This window comes from Bubalus kerabau, chromosome 14 (genome assembly GCF_029407905.1).
Source record: "Bubalus kerabau isolate K-KA32 ecotype Philippines breed swamp buffalo chromosome 14, PCC_UOA_SB_1v2, whole genome shotgun sequence".
Lineage (NCBI taxonomy): Eukaryota > Metazoa > Chordata > Mammalia > Artiodactyla > Bovidae > Bubalus > Bubalus kerabau.
In genome coordinates, this window is record NC_073637.1 from 26,629,185 (window position 1) to 26,649,794 (window position 20,610).

General features: G+C 41.1%; 1 protein-coding gene across 4 annotated transcripts in view; it reads left to right on the plus strand.

Annotated features, from left to right (window-relative positions):
- Positions 1 to 6,805: 6,805 nt before the first annotated feature.
- UBXN2B (UBX domain protein 2B) overlaps positions 6,806 to 20,610 on the plus strand; it is a 31,355-nt gene continuing 17,550 nt past the window's right edge. The window contains exons 1-2 of one of the 4 annotated variants that reach the window (XM_055546049.1): positions 6,806 to 6,959; positions 14,908 to 15,011. In XM_055546049.1, the coding sequence (XP_055402024.1) occupies positions 6,876 to 6,959; positions 14,908 to 15,011 (188 nt within the window). In that variant the 5' untranslated portion in view covers positions 6,806 to 6,875. Of the gene's footprint in view, positions 6,960 to 7,302; positions 7,342 to 8,575; positions 8,702 to 14,907; positions 15,012 to 20,610 lie in introns of those variants that run through there. The other 3 variants (XM_055546046.1, XM_055546048.1, XM_055546047.1) reach the window with 3 other exon arrangements.

Genomic DNA, 20,610 nt, shown 5'->3' on the forward strand with positions numbered 1-20,610 from the left:
TTGTGTCATGCGTGATGTTTAGTTGCTCAGTCATGTCTTTGCAAGTCCATGGACTATAGCCCACCAGGCTCCTCAGTCCATGGAATTCTCCAGGCAAGAATACTGCAGTGGGCTGCCTTTCCTCCTCCAAGCGATCTTCTTGATCCAAGGATCCAACCCAAATCTCTTGCATCTCCTGCATTGGTGGGCGGATTCTTGACCACTGCACCACCTGGGAAGTCTCGCATAATTCTGAAGCCACTGAGAACAATTCTAACTTTTCTAACTGTGATGACAGAGGGAAAACCTCGGTAGCTTCAGATATTAAAAGAGCAGCTTTCTGGGCATCGTGTAGTGATTATTACAACACAACATTTTCTTAGTTATAGCTCCTAGTCCACTGTACAGTATCTCTGTCACAATTTCAGAACAAGATGCAAGGGACTGTTTACTCCAGGACCAGTGATTTGGAACCAGTGCAAGAAAGACTTGAATGCTCCCTGCTCTTAACCTGTGAATCACACTGAAATGGTCACCCCTGATGTCCCATCTGCAGCTTCCTCCTCAGACCACATGGTGGGACTGCAGTCGCTCAAGTCCTGGACAGTCAGGCGGGAGCGCTGGATTCATTTTGGCCAAGGACATATGAGTGGGAACATGAAGTGCCTGATGTAGGCAACAGCTTTAAGATCTGAGCATGATTTGCCGAATTTTCTCCCCACTGTGTGACAGCAGAGATTGTTCCAAAGAGTGGAGGTGGTGACGTCAGTTGGGGTCTCTAAGTGAGGCTAACACGAGACAGAGACTGTCGCCATTGACTCATCCTCACCCCATGGTCTATAAGCACCACGGAGATCTGTGGGCTATTTGTTACCAGAAAATCACCTTTCCTGACTGGCGTGTACACATACACTAATTGTACATTTAGAAGAATTCCCATTTCAACGGGTATTTTATCTCACACATGGTCATAAGAAGTTAGATCATCTGATACTCAAGATTACAAAAAAATAAAAGGTTGTTACTTCTATAGGTAGATCTAATGATTGTCTTTAAAAGGAGCCGCTGGGGAGAAAAAGAAACAGCTGGTAGATAAAGAGAATACAGCTGACCCTTGAACAACATGGGCTTGACCTGCACAGGACTGAACTTAGAGGTGAATTTTTTTCAATAAATACATACTACAGTTAACTAGATGATCTATGGGTTGATGCTCAGATCCAGAACCACCGATACAGACAGCTGACTATAATGTTATAGCACATTTTTGACTACGCAGACTATGCCCCCACGTTGTTCAAGCATCGGTTACAGACATCAACTAGAAAAAGCAGAGGGGAGGCAATGATGCAATCGGGAGTTATTATCAGTGGTCAGAATTCGGGGCTGGAAATTAAGAGGAGGAAACCTAGCAAGTATTAGTCACTCAGTTGTGTCCATCTCTTTGCGACCCCATGGACTGTAGCCCGCTAGGTTCCTCTGACCATGGGATTTTCCAGGCAAGAATACAGGAGTGGGTTGCCATTCCCTTCTCCAGGGGATCTTCTCAACCCAGAAATCGAACACAGGTCTCCCGCATTGCGGGTGGCTTCTTTACTGTCTGAGCCCCCAGGAAGCCCAATCCTAGCAAAGAGGTTGCCAAAGAAAGGGAACCCCAAGTCATCTGCAAAACTCCTCTGCAATCCCTCACCTGCGCCTTAGCTGTGGGGACCTAAGGAAAAGTTCAAGAAACTGAGCAGAAGGCCGGAAAGTAGCCCGAACGAGCTGGTCACATACTGAAAGAATGTCTCTCTTTTTTTAATCCCCTGTGCTATTCACTGGAGAAGGCAATGGCAACCCACTCCAGTACTCTTGCCTGGAGAATCCCACGGACGCAGGAGCCTGGTGGGCTGCCATCTACGGGGTCGCACAGAGTCGGACACGACTGAAGTGACTTAGCTAGCTAGCTGTGCTATTCACAGTTACAGACACAGCACAATTTAAGTCTTAACTGCCTTGTAAACATTTTCTCCACTATATTCTTAAACAATGAACAAAACAATAAATCGATGTCTGATGTGCGGCATATGTCAACTTCTGAGATGTAAATACTCCCACCTTGGTGAGTTTCAAGCTACCAACATGCTGCCACCACAGCAGACCATTATATGGTATTTCATCATGTAAATACAACAGATGTATGGATAATAATCAAGTGTATTTAAATAATTTGGAAATAATCTCTTGAGTATTGATTACATTGCTTTTTAATATGATTTCATTATAAGGTTTTCTTTCTTTTACTTTTTTAATTGAAGCATAGTTGATTTACAAGGTTGTGTTAGTTTCAGGTGTACAGCAAAGTGATTCAGTTATACATATATACATTTATGTATCCTTTTTCTAATCTTTTCCAGAGGTTATTACAAGATATTGAATATGGTTCCCTATGCTATATTGTAAAATTCCTGTTGTTTATTTACTTTATATATGGCAGTGTGTATCTGAGGCTTCTGTGAGCTTCCCACGTGGTGCTAGTGGTAAAGAATCTATCTGCCAATGCAGGAGACACAAGAGAAGCAGGTTCAATCCCTGGATCGGAAGATTCCCTGGGAAAGGGAATGGCAACCCACTCCAGCATTGTTGTCTGAGAAATCCCATGGACAGATGAGCCTGGCAGGCTACAGTATCCGTTAGTTCCCATACTCCTGATTTATCCCTCCCCCTTTGCCCTAAATTTTTAATACTCGCTGTATTTAACAACTGCTTTTAAAATTCCTGAAAAATTAACCACAGGCTCTCCTGAACCAGGATAAGCCACCTCCTGCACATCCCTGACTTTAAGTATCTCGAAAACACAGCTTCACTGTCCCGGCTGTCATTCTCAAACTGCTAAAATGTGGGTTTTCCTCTCTATGAAATTCATAGTGACCTTGGTACTGCAACCTCTTTTCTTAATCCAGTGGACACATTCCAATTCAAATTTTTTTTTTTTTTTTTTTTTGCCTTACTGCGAGACTCATGGTATCTTAATTACCCGATCCAGGATTGAACTTGGGCCAAGGCAGTGAAAGCGCCAAATGCTAACCACTAGCCCACCAGGGAACTGCTCCAATCCTAATCTTGATTATCTGTAGGAAATGGCACTGTTAGTCTCTTCGAAATTGCCTTCTCACTGGTCTGTCCAGCCTCTTGTCTTCATCCTTCCTCTCTGACTACTTCCAGCGTCTCCTCTGAATATTCTCCTTTTACCCACTGAGACTTTCAGGGTTGTTTTTTTCCGAGTATTCTTGTTCCTCGAATTTTATCACATCTCACACTTTTCCAAAAGCCTCACCTATCCTGTTATCACTCACGGGCAGTCAACACCAACAGTCTATCCTCAGACCAGAATCTTCTCCTCGCCTCCTAGTATCTAGACCCACATTTGCAGTTGCTCCATGAAGTACTTCCTTGTGTCCCACAAAATTTCACGTTCAAAATGTCCATAATACTCTCTTCCCTTGTGGTTTTATGACTATGTTCAGTGTGATGTTTGGAGTCCTCCTTCTTTGTGTGTGTGGGTGTGCGTGTATTTATTACAAATTTTAGGTCCCATGAGGTTTACATACAGCCACCTATTATATAAATTAGACGGGATAATTTTAAGCTGATGATCTCCAAAGTGACCTTTCCTATTTTATTTTATATCTATGCAATCTGATAGACGTTCACTAAACCCACTGGGGTAAACATTCCATGATATACATAAGTCAAATCATTATGCTATACCCCTTAAAGTTACACAGTACTAGGTGTCAGTCATCTCAATAAAACTGGAAGAAAACAAAGCAAAACAAAGCCACAATGTGTCCATGACAAACTTGTTTCTTTTGAAGTCTGCCTCTCCTTTTCAACTCAAAGATTTATAGGAGGCACTACGTGCCAAATCACCTAGCCAAAATCCTGAGTGTCATTCTTTACCCCTCCTTCTTTCCTATATTTCCCATGAAAGACTCCAGCACCAATTGGCTCAGGTCCTAAAATCTCTACCAATTATTGCTTCTCTTTTTACTCACTGCCACTGATAAAACTTTAATCTTGGAAGTCCCCTCACTGCCTTGGGCCCAGGTTCGATCCCTGATCAGGGAACTGAGATCACATAAGCTACACAGCCAAAAAAAAAAAAAAAAATGTTCTTTAATCTTGCTCATCCCTCACTGTTGTAATAACCTGCTAATTTCGTGATTCTTATTCATCTTACACACTGAGGCTTCTGTTATCTTTTTAAATCGCAAATCACTTAATGGCTCCCAATTGCCTAAGACCAGTGGTTCTCAACCATGGCTGTGCAACAGAATTATCTGGGGTGGGGGGTTCAACCAATTGTGTAAATGTATGATTTACATATAATAAGGTACACTCATTTTAAGTATATAGTTCAATATGTTTTTGACAAATACCCACACATATATGTAACTATCACTACCAATAAAGATATAAAACATTTTTATCACCTCAAATAGTTTCCACATATCCTTTGTCGGTCAAATTCCCCAAGTTTATCATTTCCCAAAGAACTGACCCCAAGCAATTTACTGCCAGCTTTCCTTCAGTAAAGATAAGTTTTGCCTGCTCTAGAATCTCACACACATTGAATCAGACAATATTTACTTTTTTGCATTTGACTTCTTTTACTCAAGATCATGGCTTTGAGATTCAGTCATGGTGTGTGAATCAGTAATTTCTTCCTTTTTATTGTTGAGTAGTCGTCTGTGCTATGAAATTTCTCAAAATGTTATTCATTCATTTGTTGATGGACATTTGGATAGTTTGCAGTTTGGGGCTATCATGAATAAAGCTTCTATGAACATTTACATACAAATATTTTCGTCAACATATATTTTCATTCCTCTTGGGTCAATACTTGGGAGGGTCAATGCTGGGTCTTAAGACAATGAATACTTAAGTTTAGAAGAAACTATATTCCAAGGTAGCTGCACCATTCTCCATTTCACCAGCACTGTAGGAGAGTTCCAGGCAGAAAGCCAGGACAAACATAGCTCATCTTGCTTGTTTCCCTTCTCTGGCACAGCAGAGATCTGTACTGCCTGCAGTTCGGTGTCTGGAAACAATCGTCTCATATATTTTGTCTAGTGTTTTCATTGTTGGGAGGGGAAGGCAAATCCAGTATCAGGAACACTGTCATGGCCAGAAACAAAGTCCACATGGGGAGCATCTTAAAAAATATGCCTGACTGGAATCCCATACTAATTAAATCTGAGTTCCTGCATTGGGAATAGGAGGGAAGTTCTTTGTGCATGAGCCTTGAGAATCACTGGCCCAGGGCATAATATTTGATGTCTTCACTAAGGCAAGACCCCTCAATACCTGTCCTGCATCTCCAGGCTAGATGGCAATCACACGCTCCAACCCCAACCATCTTTTATCATTTCTCCTAAGGTTCAGCCATGTGGTTACCAGCATTAACATGGTATTTCAAACCCATGCCTTTCGCTGTGGTCCTTTTAGGTTCAAAGTTTATCAGGAGCACTTATCCTTCAAGACTGGGGCAAAATGCCATTGGCTTTATGGGATATAAGGAAGATCCAGGGATTTCTAGGGCAGAATGTTGTACTAATCGAAAAAGATGGTTGTACTAATTGGACAAGATGTTGGACGAGATGGTTGGATGGCATCACCGACTCAACGGACATGAGTTTGAGCAAACTCCTGGAGACAGTCAAGCACAGGGAAGCCTGGCGTACTGCAGTCCATGGCGTTGCAGAGTGCGACACAACAGAGCGGCTGAACAACAAATACTGTACTAAAAAGAACACTGGGATAACCAGCAAATGCAAGGCTTAGTATCCGCTACCGCCATTCACAACAGGGTGAATTTAGTGGTTACTTGTCATCAGTTTTCCTCGGGTATAACACGGAATAACAATACTCACCTCCTCGAGCAGTAGATAAAGAACACAAAGAACGCACCTAGCACGGTGCACGCAGCCGGTGCCAGCAGAATATTTCCCTTCACACCCATATTCCACTCCGAACATTTCCTACAAAGTTTTACTGCAAATGGCATTTACGCTGTTTATATCTCTTTTCCTCCGCTAGACTGTGAGGTTTATAATGACCAGGACTACTTTCTTTTTACCTTTGCGTCTGGGGTCATAGAAAAAACCTGGGATAAGACAGGAGTCTGAACAAATCTCAGGTGAATAAAGAGAATTTAGGAGTCTCTAGCTCTAATCGCTGGAGAAGGCAACGGCACCCCACTCCAGTACTCTTGCCTGGAGAATCCCATGGACGGAGGAGCCTGGTGGGCTGCAGTCCATGGGGTCGCTAAGTGTCGAAGACGACTGAGCAACTTCACTTTCTCTTTTCACTTTCATGCATTGGAGAAGGAAATGGCAACCCACTCCAGGGTTCTTGCCTGGAGAATCCCAGGGACGGGGAGCCTGGTGGGCTGCCGTCTCTGGGGTCGCACAGAGTCGGACACGACTGAAGCGACTTAGCAGCAGCAGCTCTAATCGCAGAGAGTTTAGGGGGTTCTTTCTCAACAACACTTCACGCTTTGGGGACGACGCACCACCCAATCCTTGGCAGGGAAACGAGAGAACGTGACCGAGATTGGAAAAGTAAGGTGGCACTTTCCATCAGATGAACTCTCCAGAAGACATTGTCACCATGGGATAAAGAAATCCTCAAGTCCGTGCTGCCCTTCTCGGAAAGGAAACTCTGAGCCAACTTCCTTTAAGGAAACGAGCGGGACCCGACAGGTGGGCGGGCGCCGGAAAGGGGCGCGCGGAGTGGGAAGAGGGGCGTTGGAGGCGGAGGCGCACTGGGACCGCCCCGCCCCGCCGTTGCCAGGCAACCGGCCCCGGAAGTCGCGGGAGGCGCGTCGGCGGCGGTGCCGGGAGCGGTGAAAGATGGCGGAGGGCGGCGGCGGAGAGGCGGTTGAGGAGGAGCCGAGGGCTGCGGGGCCGCGGCCCCCGAGCGCGCGGGACTTGCAGGTGCGGCGGGCAGTGCGGCGGGGGAATGTGTGGGGCCGTTCCGGTCGCGGCCGAGCTTCTTCAGACCCGCCCGGGGACCGAACTCGGACTCCGTGGGTCTCCCCCGGGCGGCACGCCGGGCAGGGGCGTCGGGAGAAACGAGTGTCGGCGCCCCGCGGTCTCAGGTGTCCCGGCGGCGTTTCCCCTCCACCCCTCTTGCCTTTTGAGAAGCAGCTGTTGATTCCGAATGGCTTCTTTGAGAGGTCAGTTGAATGCTTCACTGGTTGACGCTCCGGTCAGACTTCTGCAGAAGGAAACTCTGAGGTGGCCGTGGGGAAGTCGAGTCACAAGGAAGCCGGTTTGGTCTTGTTTCTCTCGGATGCTGTTTCTGGCTTATTTAAATGTAAAAATGTTTCCTTTTTAATCAGAGAGCTTTTCCCTTTCAGTTCAGTCGCTCAGTCGTGTCCGACTCTTTGCGACCCCATGAATGGCAGCACGCCAGGCCTCCCTGTCCATCACCAACTCCCGGAGTTCACTCAGACTCAGGTCCATCTAGTCAGTGATGCCATCCAGCCATCTCATCCTCTGTCGTCCCCTTCTCCTCCTGCCCCCAATCCTTCCCAGCATCAGGGTCTTTTCCAATGAGTCAACTCTTCGCATGAGGTGGCCAAAGTACTGGAGTTTCAGCCTTAGCATCATTCCTTCCCAAGAAATCCCAGGGCTGATCTCCTTTCACAGTGAACTAAAAAATTATTTCATCCTACGTCTCGCACCCTAGTCGTAACTGCTATAGGGTAGAAAACATTGCACGTAAGAAACGGGGATGTAAAACTTTGTAATGTTACAGGACATTGACATTAATTGCCTCAATACCAGCGCCCTCTGCCAGGTGCTTCACGCTACTCATTTTAGGGTGTTTTTTTAACTATTCCTTTGTAAGATGATTGATAAAATTAAAACAGTGAAGATGTGTGTGTGCTCAGTCGCGGTTTGCGACCCCATGGACTGTAGCCCGCCAGGCTCCTTTGTCCATGGGATTCTCCAGGCAAGAATACTGGAATGGATTGCCATTTCCTTCTCCAGGGGATCTTCCCTACCCAGGGATCGAACCACCATCTCCTTCATTGGCAAGTGGATTCTTTACCAGTGAGCCACCTGGGAAACCCCAAACGCCTATAGGGACTATAATTAAACATGAATGTCCCTCCATCTACAAGGCTTAGTAGAAAAGGTCTACTTTTGTATTATAATTCTTTATTGTCACACCTTCATTCTGTTTCTTTAAACGAATGTATATTGACCACCTGCCCTGTAACGTACTACAAAGCTCTGGGAATGCAGAGATAAATAGTACATCAAATCCACAGTTGGTGCTGGGACACTGTGGAAGGGCCTAGAAGTGTGAAAGGCATTTCTACCCATTGTTTGCCTAAATAAGATACACATGTATTTAACATAACATTTTTAAGATGGAGGATGATTGAGTGCCAAGATAAGCAGTGCATACAGTGATGAATTTGGAGAATGGAGTGATCAGTGTCAGCTTAGGAAACGAACTCAATGTATTGATAAAACATTTGCAGTATTTATGACTCAATTTAGTAGTGGTAAACAGAATCCAGGAGTAGGAGGGTTTCATCTGCCTCATCTTGTCTATTGAAGGCCAGCATCACTAAGACGCAGCATGTGCCCTTGGGGGGAAAATGGTGTTTCTAGTCAGAACAGCTTCAGCTTGCTTCTTGACCTTGCTGCTTAGTAGTTACGTGAGTATAGGAGAAATGTCCTAACTTCTCTGATCCTGTGTCTTTATTCATAAACTCAGGGTTATGTTGATCACAGGTGTCAAGGATGAAATAAAGGAATGTCTATAAAGTGCCTCTTCAGTATTACCCTGGCTCAGACTTGCTTACTAAATATTTGGTTCTTTTTCCCTTAAAGGAGAAAAATACTGTAACTTTCACTGGTTAGTCCATCTAATGCTATTAAGTTAAAACTATGTGACCTAATAGCCTTTGTCTAATTTAAATCTATTTCTTCTTATGTGAAAAATGAGAATAGCTTGGTTAATGATCACCTGATACTTGTCAAATTTAGACTGAGTCCACTGGATTGATATGATTAATTGTTGGAAATGTTGTAGATGTTGCTAATTTTGAGAATGCCTTCCTTTCCACCATCAATTAGAAAATAAACTTTTTTTTTTCCCAGTCTCCTATCTACTTTTCGGTAGGTAGATAACTGATTTTTTTATGAATGTGATTTGGCATTTCAAATACATTAAGTATTGATAATGTTTATTTTAGAATTTAATAAGAATGTGAAGAATTTTCAAAGAAACCCCAGAAGAAAAGAACCAAAGTAATGACATATGAAGTAATAGAGTGTGTATCAAAGGTTTAAAAGAATTGGATAATGTTCTTCTCCCTAGCTGGTTTCTTGGATAGTGAATATTTTGGGATTATCTTTTTATTGTTTAATCTAACTGTGCTTATTTTAAGCATTACCCAGTTAGTTCAGTTTTCAGTAGATACTTCTTAATTTCCTGACAACTTGCTCTAAGAGTCTTTCACAATATTATTGAGGAGAGAAGGGTGATGTGTTACTAATTGGAACAAGCAGAAGTACCACTCCGTGCCTATTTCTCAGCTGCCGTGCAGTGTGGGGTTTGTCAGCCTCTAAATTAGGAGAGATTTCCTCATTTACCACACCAGGAAAGACGGATGGTCGTCCCCCAAAAGCCTCCCAGCACAGTGAGCCTCTGACTCTCTAAAAGCAGAAGTTTCCCGTGGGCCCCACATTGAGAGTAGATTTTATCTCCCTTCCTCCTCCAGAATTGGGAACATTTAAGGGGGAAGCTTGGGACAGGAATGTTAGTGACAGTATGTAGGTACTCAGTCATGTCCAACTCTTTGTGACCCCATAGACTGCAGCCTGCCAGGCTTCTCTGTCCATGGGATTCTCCAGGCAAGAATAGTGGAGTGGGTTGCCATTTCCTACTGCAGGGGATCTTTTCTACCCTGAGATCTAACCCGCATCTCTTCTATCTCCTGCACTGGCAGGTGGGTTCTTTTCCTCTGCACCACCTGGGAAGCCCCTGTTAAGTGACATTTGTTGTTCAGTCACTTAGTTGTGTCCAACTCTTTGTGACCCTGTGGACCACAGCATGCCTGTCTTCCCTGTCCTTCACCAACTCCCGGAGCTTGCTCAAGCTCATGTGCATTGAGTTGATGGTGCCATCCAACCATCTCAACCTCTATTGTCCCATTCGCCTCCTGCCTTCCATCTTCCCCAGCATCAGAGTATTTTCCAATGAGTCGGCTCTTTGCATCAGGTGGTCAAAGTATTGGAATTTCAGCTTCAGCATCAGTCCTTCCAATGAGTATTCAGGGTTGATTTCCTTTAGGATTGACTGGTTGGATCTCCTTGCAGTCCAGGGGACTCTCAAGAGTCTTCTCCAACACCACAGTTCAAAAGCATCAGGTCTTTGGTGCTCAGCCTTCTTTATGGTCCAACTCTCACATCCATACATGACGACTGGAAAAACCATAGCTTTGACTATTCAGATCTTTATTGGCAAAGTAATGACAAAGTGACAGTACTCACCGCAAACCTCAGTGTTCATTAGTAGTTCTGAACGTCTTCAGAGCCCTTTGTCTCTTGTCATGCCCTTCCATCTATCCACACACGTGGAGTTAACAGATTAGGTACACTCTGTTCCAGGTTTCCTCAATGATATCAAAAGAAAAAGATTTCTGTTTTTATTTCTTTTTTCCATATAGATTGGAGTTGGGGAAAAGTTGGGGCTAACTTAAGTACTTACCAGGGTTTGGACTAGGCTTTGGATGGGGCAGAGAAGAGAGTTCCATCAGTGAGAAAAGAGTAGGACTGTCTGGGACCTTCATCCTCTTGGTGTCAGTGTCCCTTATCCTTGGTTCTCAGTTTTAACGTGCATCAGAGTCACCTGAAAGGTTTGCTCAAGCACAGGTTCCTGAGCCCCACCCTGAGTTTCTGATTCTTTTGGTCCAGGGCGGGGCTTGAGCACCTGCAGTTTTAAAGGGCCCCCAGGTGATGCTGATGTTGATCTTCTAGATTTAAGTCTGTATTGTACCTTCTGGGCTTCCCAGGCGGCTCAGGGGTAAAGAATCCTCCCGCCAGTGCAGGAGATGCTGGTTCAGTCCCTGGGTTGGGAAGATCCCCTGGAGGAGGGCATGGCAACCCACTCCAGTATTCTTGCCTGGAAAATCCCATGGACAGAGGAGCCTTGCAGGCTCAAGTCCACTAGGTCACAAAGAACAGGACTAAGCGACTAAACAATAACATTATACCTTCTGGCAGTTGTCTCTCTAAGACTGGGAGTTCCAGTACTTTCAGTCTTTTGCTGTGTTGTTGATATTCTTACCCACAGTTTCAGGCTCTTTTCACACATTCATCACATTTCCAGTTCTAGAGAAAAAATAATCAGTGCTTACATATTTTATTCTCTCTGTGTGATTGAAATATCGCATAATTTAGTTGTTTAGCTCATGGAAATCTGTCCTGATAATTCACAGTCCATAATTATTTCACAATACATATATTTTTATCTCTTTATTTGACTGAGATTTTTCTGTCATTTTCTACTGGTTTTAACCAGTACATCAGTTTATTTTCTCTTCAGATATGGTGTCATTTGCTATGTTAAATAATATTAATTAGCTAATGAATTTATGCCATATGATGCTATAGGGACATCATGGATCCTGGCATTAATTCCCTTTAAATATCATTCATTTTCTTCTAAGTTAATGATGTGCCAAGAATAACTAGGACCTTTCAGCTAGTTGGACCCCCTGGTCTGATGTAATTTTCTCTGTATTCCTATTTTATTAATATATGTTCCACATTTCGTGGAGTCAGAAGGCATTGTTTGCATTATTCATTTATTTTATAGAAGATTATTTGATTGTCAGGGTTTGTTCACATCTTCTTCAAGCAAAAAACAAGGTACAAAAGTATAGGAAATTTTGAGTTTGCCAAAAAGTTCATTCAGATTTTTCCATAACAGCTCATGAAAAAAAAACCCAAACAAACTTTTGGCCAACCCAGTATCTCAGTTTTTAAATCTATAGCATAATTTATCTACCCATATCTCTCTCTGATTCCTGTTGTGTTGTAGTCTACGTAATTTAACAAGAATTTTCTGGGTGCCTGTCCAGTTCTGCATTAGAAACAATTTGGGAAGCCTAAATTACAGTCATTCAATCAGTCAATTCAGTCGCTCAGTCGTGTCCGACTCTTTGCGACCCCATGAATCGCAGCACGCCAGGCCTCCCTGTCCATCACCAACTCCTGGAGTTCACCCAGACTCACATCCATCAAGTCCATCAAGTCAGTGATGCCATCCAGCCATCTCATCCTCTGTCGTCCCCTTCTCCTCCTGCCCCCAGTCCCTCCCAGCATCAGAGTCTTTTCCAGTGAGTCAACTCTTCGCATGAGGTGGCCAAAGTACTGGAGTTTCAGCTTTAGCATCATTCCTTCCAAAGAAATCCCAGGGCTGATCTTCAGAATGGACTGGTTGGATCTCCTTGCAGTCCGAGGGACTCTTAGGAGTCTTCTCCAAGACCACAGTTCAAAAGCATCAATTCTTCAGCGCTCAGCCTTCTTCACAGTCCAACTCGCATATCCATACATGACCACAGGAAAAACCATAGCCTTGATTAGATGAACCTTTGTTGGCAAAGTAATGTCTCTGCTTTTGAATGTGCTATCTAGGTTGGTCATAAGTTTCCTTGCAAGGAGTAAGCGTCTTTTAATTTCATGGCTGCAATCACCATCTGCAGTGATTTTGGAGCCCAGAAAAATAAAGTCTGACACTGTTTCCACTGTTTCCCCATCTATTTCCCATGAAGTAATGGGACCAGGTGCCATGATCTTCGTTTTCTGAATGTTGAGCTTTAAGCCAACTTTTCCACTCTTCACTTTCTGCCATAAGGGTGGTGTCATCTGCATAGCTGAGTTTATTGATATTTCTCCTGGCAATCTTGATTCCAGCTTGTATTTCTTCCAGTCCAGCGTTTCTCATCATGTACTCTGCATATAAGTTAAATAAGCAGAGTGACAATATACAGCCTTGACGTACTCCTTTTCCTATTTGGAACCAGTCTGTTGTTCCATGTCCAGTTCGAACCGTTGCTTCCTGACCTGCATACAAATTTCTCAAGAGGCAGAAATTTATAAATTTTAAATTTATAAATTATAGTAGGGGGGATGAAAAAGTAAGAAAAGTACATAAGTGATGAGAATGTAATATTTAATATGTGTCAATAATAGAATGCCATATGCTATAAGGATTTACATCACTTAAGAAAACTAGAAAAGGCTTCGTAAAGGATGGCCATAATGGACCTTTGACATACAGGTACCGTTTCCATTGATGGAGGAATAGCATAAAAATAATTCATAGAGCAATATTATCATCTCATGAGGAAATCCATAAAGGAATATGGTTTTGAAGAAAATTTTTGAAGGTAAAAATTTCTGAAAACCTTGGGCCCAGGTAATTAGAGTGTCTGTCTCTGTCCATCTCTCTCATTTATTTTTTTGTGCATGGTGGGGGTGGTTTGTTTGTTTCTCCCTTTTGGAGAAGATAAGGTAGGAAAAGATCATAGAAGATATATAGATAATACTGCAGCAAGAAAAATCTTGGGGAAAATGAAACAGTGATATAAATCATTGTTGAGGAGGTTTTAGTACTACCTTCTGGTAATGGAGCATTTGCCTTGTGCTTCACATACATTATGTAATCCTTTTATTGTAGACATTAGAAGATGAGGGAACTAAAAAGCTCAGAGAAGTTAAATAATTTGCTTAAGCTTACACAGTAAGAACCTAAGTTAGGAGTTTAATAAGATTCTTTTAGGCTACACTACACTTTTATAATTAAGGTTTCTTGCAAAATTAACATGATAGAAATATGAAAGTTGACATATGTGTACAGAGTGGCGGTCAAAAGTTAGGTGGGAAAAATAAAGCCTTTCAGTTTTGTTTTCTTGTTTCTTGCATATTTTAAAGGTTGATTAATAGACTCTTCAGAAAATTAACTTTGCCCCAGTTCCCTATTTTTCTTTTCCTACTGAGGACAGAATCCCTGGAGATTGTTTCATATTTCTTGTTTTCTAGACGTACTTCCTCTGAGTTTTGCAGCAGAATGTTTCTTGGTTTTTATAATTTTCCAAAGATTAGGGTCATGCCAGTTTTAATTGAATAGCCACAAGGGCCATTAAGGAAAGTCTGACTTGAGTTGTCCAAGGATGTCAAAAGTGGGAACAATATAACTTATACAATAATGAAATATTTTGATAATTTCTTAAAATTGCAGTTTCAAAAAGTATGCTTTGTTGATTTCATTTTGAAGAAGATATCCAGCCGTATATCTATAAAGCATAATTTGGTAATACTGCTTTCTAACAGTTATATAAACTATATATATTTTTCTCATTGCCTTATATTTTTTAGAAGCTTATTTTCCTAAACTTTAGAAGTTTTTATGTCTTGTAAACTTTTAAATAGAATAATTTTGAAATTGTTTTATGTACTCAGATTTTGAAAACTTGAAGAACTAAATGAAATATTTTTATGGGATCTAATGAGAGCAAGCTGACATAAGTGTAAAACATCTTCAAGTATTTTTAAAAGAATTATAGTTCCAACTTTGAAACTAATCTGTTACCAAATCATTTTTGAAGCTGTTGAATAGTTCATTGAAAGTAATTAAGCTATTATTGTAACTTCAATTTATGCTACTATGTGTGACATTTTAGTGAGAGCTACAGTGGTTTTATTTTGGAAGGGAGTCATCTGAAATAGCAACCTTCATTTTTCATTAAAAATCTTGACTACTCAATTACAAGTTAATTTTCTATTCCTAACTTTTTGTACAGAGTTTATTTCTAATGTTTTTATACTTTATAACAAATCTGTTATTCTGTAGTTGGCCTTGGCAGAATTATATGAAGATGAAGTGAAATGCAAAGCTTCCAAATCTGATAGACCTAAAGCTACAGCCTTTAAAAGCCCACAGACAGCACCTCAAAGGTAAGTTTTGTTTTGTTTTTCAAACTTGTATCCCTTTTTAGTTCACTAATCCCACATTATTTTAAATGGCCTTGGGAATTTTTTAACTATAATTTCTTAAATATTTTTAGATACTATTTCTGAAACTGTAATAGAAAGCAAGAAGAAAATTTGGGGGAAATTATCTTAAATACTTAATGTTTTGATAGACCTCACAAAGCATAATATACTGAGTAGTATTTTTCTTGGGCACTGTGGTTCTATTTTGAGTCATAGGACTCATTGAGGATCTGATAAAAGCTACACCCTCTTTCCCCTAGAACATTTACGTCCAGCTTTGTCGGTCATTTTTAAAGGTTTGTGTGTTTCTTAAAGTCCATCCATGGAACCCCTCTGTGTGTTTTGTTCTCCATTTAAGAATCTGTGACTTCAGGACTCTGTCTTTCCTTCCATTGGATGATGCTACATCTAATAGTGATAGATAGTATTTGCTGTTGTTAAAACCCCTGAACTATAAAAAGAACCAACAGTGAAGATTTAAGAGATGGAAACCAGGTATATTTTATTGTCATGAGTTTTCTTACTTCCATGTTCATTAATGTCTTTTTAGTACACAAATCTCATTACTAGGGAGAAACTTGAATTTCCCCATTACATCTCATTCTCAGAAAGTCTTATTTTTCCAGAAGTTGAAAAATTCACTGGAAATTACTTTTTTTGTTTGTCACTATTCTGCCTTCCTTCTTCCTGTAGGGGAGATAAAATGACCTATCTTTCCTTCCAGACCTGAATGAAAAGAATAACACTCATAATTTATAATTTTCACCCCAACTTTTTTTTTTTTTTTTTTTTAATTTAATTTTATTTTTAAACTTTACATAACTGTATTAGATTTGCCAAATATCAAAATGAATCCGCCACAGGTATACATGTGTTCCCCATCCTGAACCCTCCTCCCTCCTCCCTCCCCATTCCATCCCTCTGGGTCGTCCCAGTGCACCAGCCCCAAGCATCCAGTATCGTGCATCGAACCTGGACTGGCAACTCATTTCATACATGATATTTACATGTTTCAATGCCATTCTCCCAAATCTTCCCACCCTCTCCCTCTCCCACAGAGTCCATAAGACTGTTCTATACATCAGTGTCTCTTTTGCTGTCTCGTACACAGGGTTATTGTTACCATCTTTCTAAATTCCATATATATGCGTTAGTATACTGTATTGGTGTTTTTCTTTCTGGCTTACTTCACTCTGTATAATAGGCTCCAGTTTCATCCACCTCATTAGAACTGATTCAAATGTATTCTTTTTAATGGCTGAATAATACTCCATTGTGTATATGTACCACAGCTTTCTTATCCATTCATCTGCTGATGGACATCTAGGTTGCTTCCATGTCCTGGCTATTATAAACAGTGCTGCGATGAACATTGGGGTACTCGTGTCTCTTTCCCTTCTGGTTTTCTCAGTGTGTATGCCCAGCAGTGGGATTGCTGGATCATAAGGCATGTCTATTTCCAGTTTTTTAAGGAATCTCCACACTGTTCTCCATAGTGGCTGCACTAGTTTGCATTCCCACCAACAGTGTAAGAGGGTTCCCTTTTCTCCACACCCTCTCCAGCATTTATTACTTGTAGACTTTTGGATCGCAGCCATTCTGACTGGTGTGAAATGGTACCTCATAGTGGTTTTGATTTGCATTTCTCTGATAATGAGTGATGTTGAGCATCTTTTCATGTGTTTGTTAGCCATCTTTATGTCTTCTTTGGAGAAATGTCTATTTAGTTCTTTGGCCCATTTTTTGATTGGGTCATTTATTTTTCTGGAGTTGAGCTGTAGGAGTTGCTTTCATTTGCTATTATCTTCTCCCATTCCCAACTTTTTATTTTACAATTTTTCAAATACATAGATAATCAAAAGACTAGGGTAACGAACATATGCTGTGTCTGCTCCCATATTCACCAGTTGTTTATATGCTATAGGAGTTCATTGGTGTACACACTCTTTGTTACTCAACCACCTGAAAGTAAATTGCAGCCATGATAGCACTTCATCCCTAGAGGCTGCAGTCCACACCCAATAAGACGCAAACACTCCTTGATAATGTCTCATACTTTAGAAAGTGAGCTCTAACTGCATGTCATATAATACATAGTCCATAATCAGATACTCTTAGAGGCTTTGAGGATTTAGGGTCCATACATTTCACTGATGATGCCTGTTTTAAATCTGAATCCAGAGCATTCTTCCCATCTTTCCATTGTCTGCTTTTAGCTCATCTGTTTAAAGCTTATTACGTTGACATTGAAGAGCTGGGCCCAGATGTCTTGTAAAATGTCCCACATTCAGGGTCACTGTTTCCTCACAATTAGATTCTCGTTAAACATGCTTGTCAAGAGTACTACTTATTGATATTTTCTGCTGTGTATTATGTTACACCAGGAGCCATATGGTTTCGGGTTCCCCCACTCTTGGTGCCCTGTTCACTCGGTTAGGGTGCTGACTGCCACCATCACTCCACCAGGAGGTACAGTCTTTCCTTTATTGTCTGCAGATTGGTCATCTTGGCACAATCTGAATATCCTTCCCTTTCACTTAAGTTTATCTGATATATATACACACACACAGATATATGTATTATATATGTATGTGTGTATATATATGTATAATATATATTATACAGACATTTATATAATGTGTATATATATATATATACACACAGACATTTATATAATATATATGTATTATATAGGCATTTATATAATGTATATGTATTATGTATACACATTTATATAATATATATATTATATATACACAGACATATATATATTTTAGCTGCTTCCTTAATTTGTACAGTCTCCGAAACTTTGAAAGTGCTTAAAATATTAATGTACCAAAGTTTTACTCATAAGTTATTTGACTATTCTTCCCCAATTTGAACCAGTTTTTGAATGACTTGATTTGCTGGTATAAAAAATCAAAGTATTTGACTTCTTAAAATTAGTACATTAATATTTTCCTTAAGGATTCAAATATAATCCTTAAAATATTTCAGTGAATTGTTTTCTCTTTTCTTTTATGCTGACACAGTGTTGCCATTAATGTTTACATTTTGATAATGCAATTTTTAAGGACTTAGTGCCTCAGATATGATTTCTAGAGTTACTTGTCCAAAAGGAGGTGCTGCATTAAATATATTGAGGCTTATGCTGTTTGATCCGCTTACAATACAATTGCAAACCAAATTATTGGCCATCTTTTCTTTTTGCTAAGTGTGATATTTTTTAATAGAAAGTATGCGGTTCTGTTGGCTTCACATTTGGCAATGACATCTGCTTGATGTCATTGCATGTCTGCTGCTTTGTCTGGTACAGAAATGGTCCATCTTACTTCATGGTCCACCTTCTTGGACAACTTTAAATATCAAAACATTCATCTGTTCATTGTTGTTTTAAGCCAGTATATTTTCAGTGTGACCATCATGTGAAGTTTCAGTAGTCTACACATAACTTGATCTGTTTTAAAGAAAAGGAGGGACAGGATCTACAGAAAAGTTCACAGAAAACAGCCTGACACCTGCTTTTACATATTCATCCACAAAAGGTTCTCTGTCACAAATAGGACTTTAAAAATGTAACTCTTCTTCTTCAAAAATATAAGAACTTAAAAAAATGTTCCCTACAAGTCATTAGATCCTAGTATGGTTTTGCGAATTTAGTGAGACAAGTGTCCACAGTGTCTGGCACAGTGTGGGTACCTGGCTGGGCCTTTAAAGATGACTAGAAGATAAGGGACAGAATATGCCTAGAAGAAAAAAGTAATAAAAATGACAGGAGGGAGCTGAAGAGGAGCAGCAGAACTTGGGTAGCCTCGTGGCAGGTGAGGATGGACAGGCAGGGTGCTACCGGGGCCTACTTCAATGATGTGGGGCCTCTGTGCACACCCAGAGAACCTCACTGGGCAGGGCCTCGAGCTTGCTTTAATGCTTTGCTCTGCAGTTCAGTCACTCAGTCGTGTCCAACTCTTTGCAACCCCATGTACTGCAGCACGCCAGGCTTCCCTGTCCATCACCAACTCCCAGAGCTTGCTCAAACTCAAGTCCATCGAGTCAGTGATGCCATTCAACCATCTCATCCTCTGTCATCCCCTTCTTTTGCCTTCAGTCTTTGCCAGCATCAGGGTCTTTTCCAATGAGTCAGTTCTTTGCATCAGGGGGCCAAAGTATTGGAGTTTCAACTTCAACATCAGTCCTTCCAATGAATATTTAGGACTGATTTCCTTTAGGATTGACTGGTTTGATCTCACCGTCCAAGAGACTCTCAAGAGTCTTCTCCAACACCACAGTTCAAAAGCATCAATTCTTTGGCGTTCAGCTTTCTTTATGGTCCAACTCTCACATCCATACGAGACTACTGGAAAAACCATAGCTTTGACATATGGACCTTTGTTGGTAAAGTAATGTCTGCTTTTTAAATATGCTGTCTACGTTGGTCATAGCTTTTTTCCAAGGAGCCAAGCGTCTTTTAATGTCATGGCTGCAGTCACCATCCACAGTGATTTTGGAGCACAAGAAATTAAAGTCTGTCACTGTTTCCACTGTTGCCCCATCTATTTGCCATGAAGTAATGGGAGCAGGTGCCATGATCTTAATTTTTTGAATGTTAAGTTTTAAGCCAGATTTTTCATGCTCCTCTTTCACTTTCATCAAGAGACTCTTTAGTTCTTCTTTGCTTTCTGCCATAAGAGTGGTGTCATCTCATATCTGAGGTTATTGATGTTTGTCCCGGCAATCTTGATTCCAGCTTGTGCTTTATCCAGCCCAGCATTTTGCTTGATGTACACTGCATATAAGTTAAATAAGTAAGGTGACAATATACAACCCTGACATCCTCCTTTCCCAATTTGGAACCAGTCCATTGTTCCACGTCTGGTTTTAGCTGTTGCTTCTTGACTTGCATACAGATTTCTCTGGAGGCAGGTAGGGTGATCTGGTGTTCCATCTCTTTAAGGATTTTCCACAGTTTGTTGTGATCCACACAGTTAAAGGTGTTAGTGTAGTCAGTGAAGCAGAAGTAGATGTTTTTCTGAAATTCTCTTGCTTTTTCTATGATCCATTGGATTTGGCTGTTTGATCCCTGGTTCCTCTGCCTTTTGTAAATCCAGCTTGAAGATCTGGAAGTTCTTGGTTCACATACTGTTGAAGCCTCTCCTGGAGAATTTTGAGCATTGCTTTGCTAGCATGTGAGACAAGTGCAATTGTGTGGTAATTTGAACATTCTTTGGCATTGCCTTTCTTTGGGATTGGAATGAAAACTGACCTTTTCCGGTTTTAATTTGCTGGAAAACTTTGCTCTTACTGTCTTGAAATTCTTAACACATTTTGAACAAGGAGACGACCACTTTCATTTTGGTGCTGGGCCCACAAATTACATGTCCAGTCCTGGATGCAGCCGCAGCATAGCCAGCCTGGAAGGCCAAGGAAAGCTGTGCTTATGTGGAAAGGGGAAAGCCAGTGTATGGTTTTACTGTAAATTTTACAATAAAAATTACAGTGATAAAAACTTTGTTTCTAGTCATAGATGTACCTCAGTTGTTTTTCTCCTCTCTGTTCTAATAAG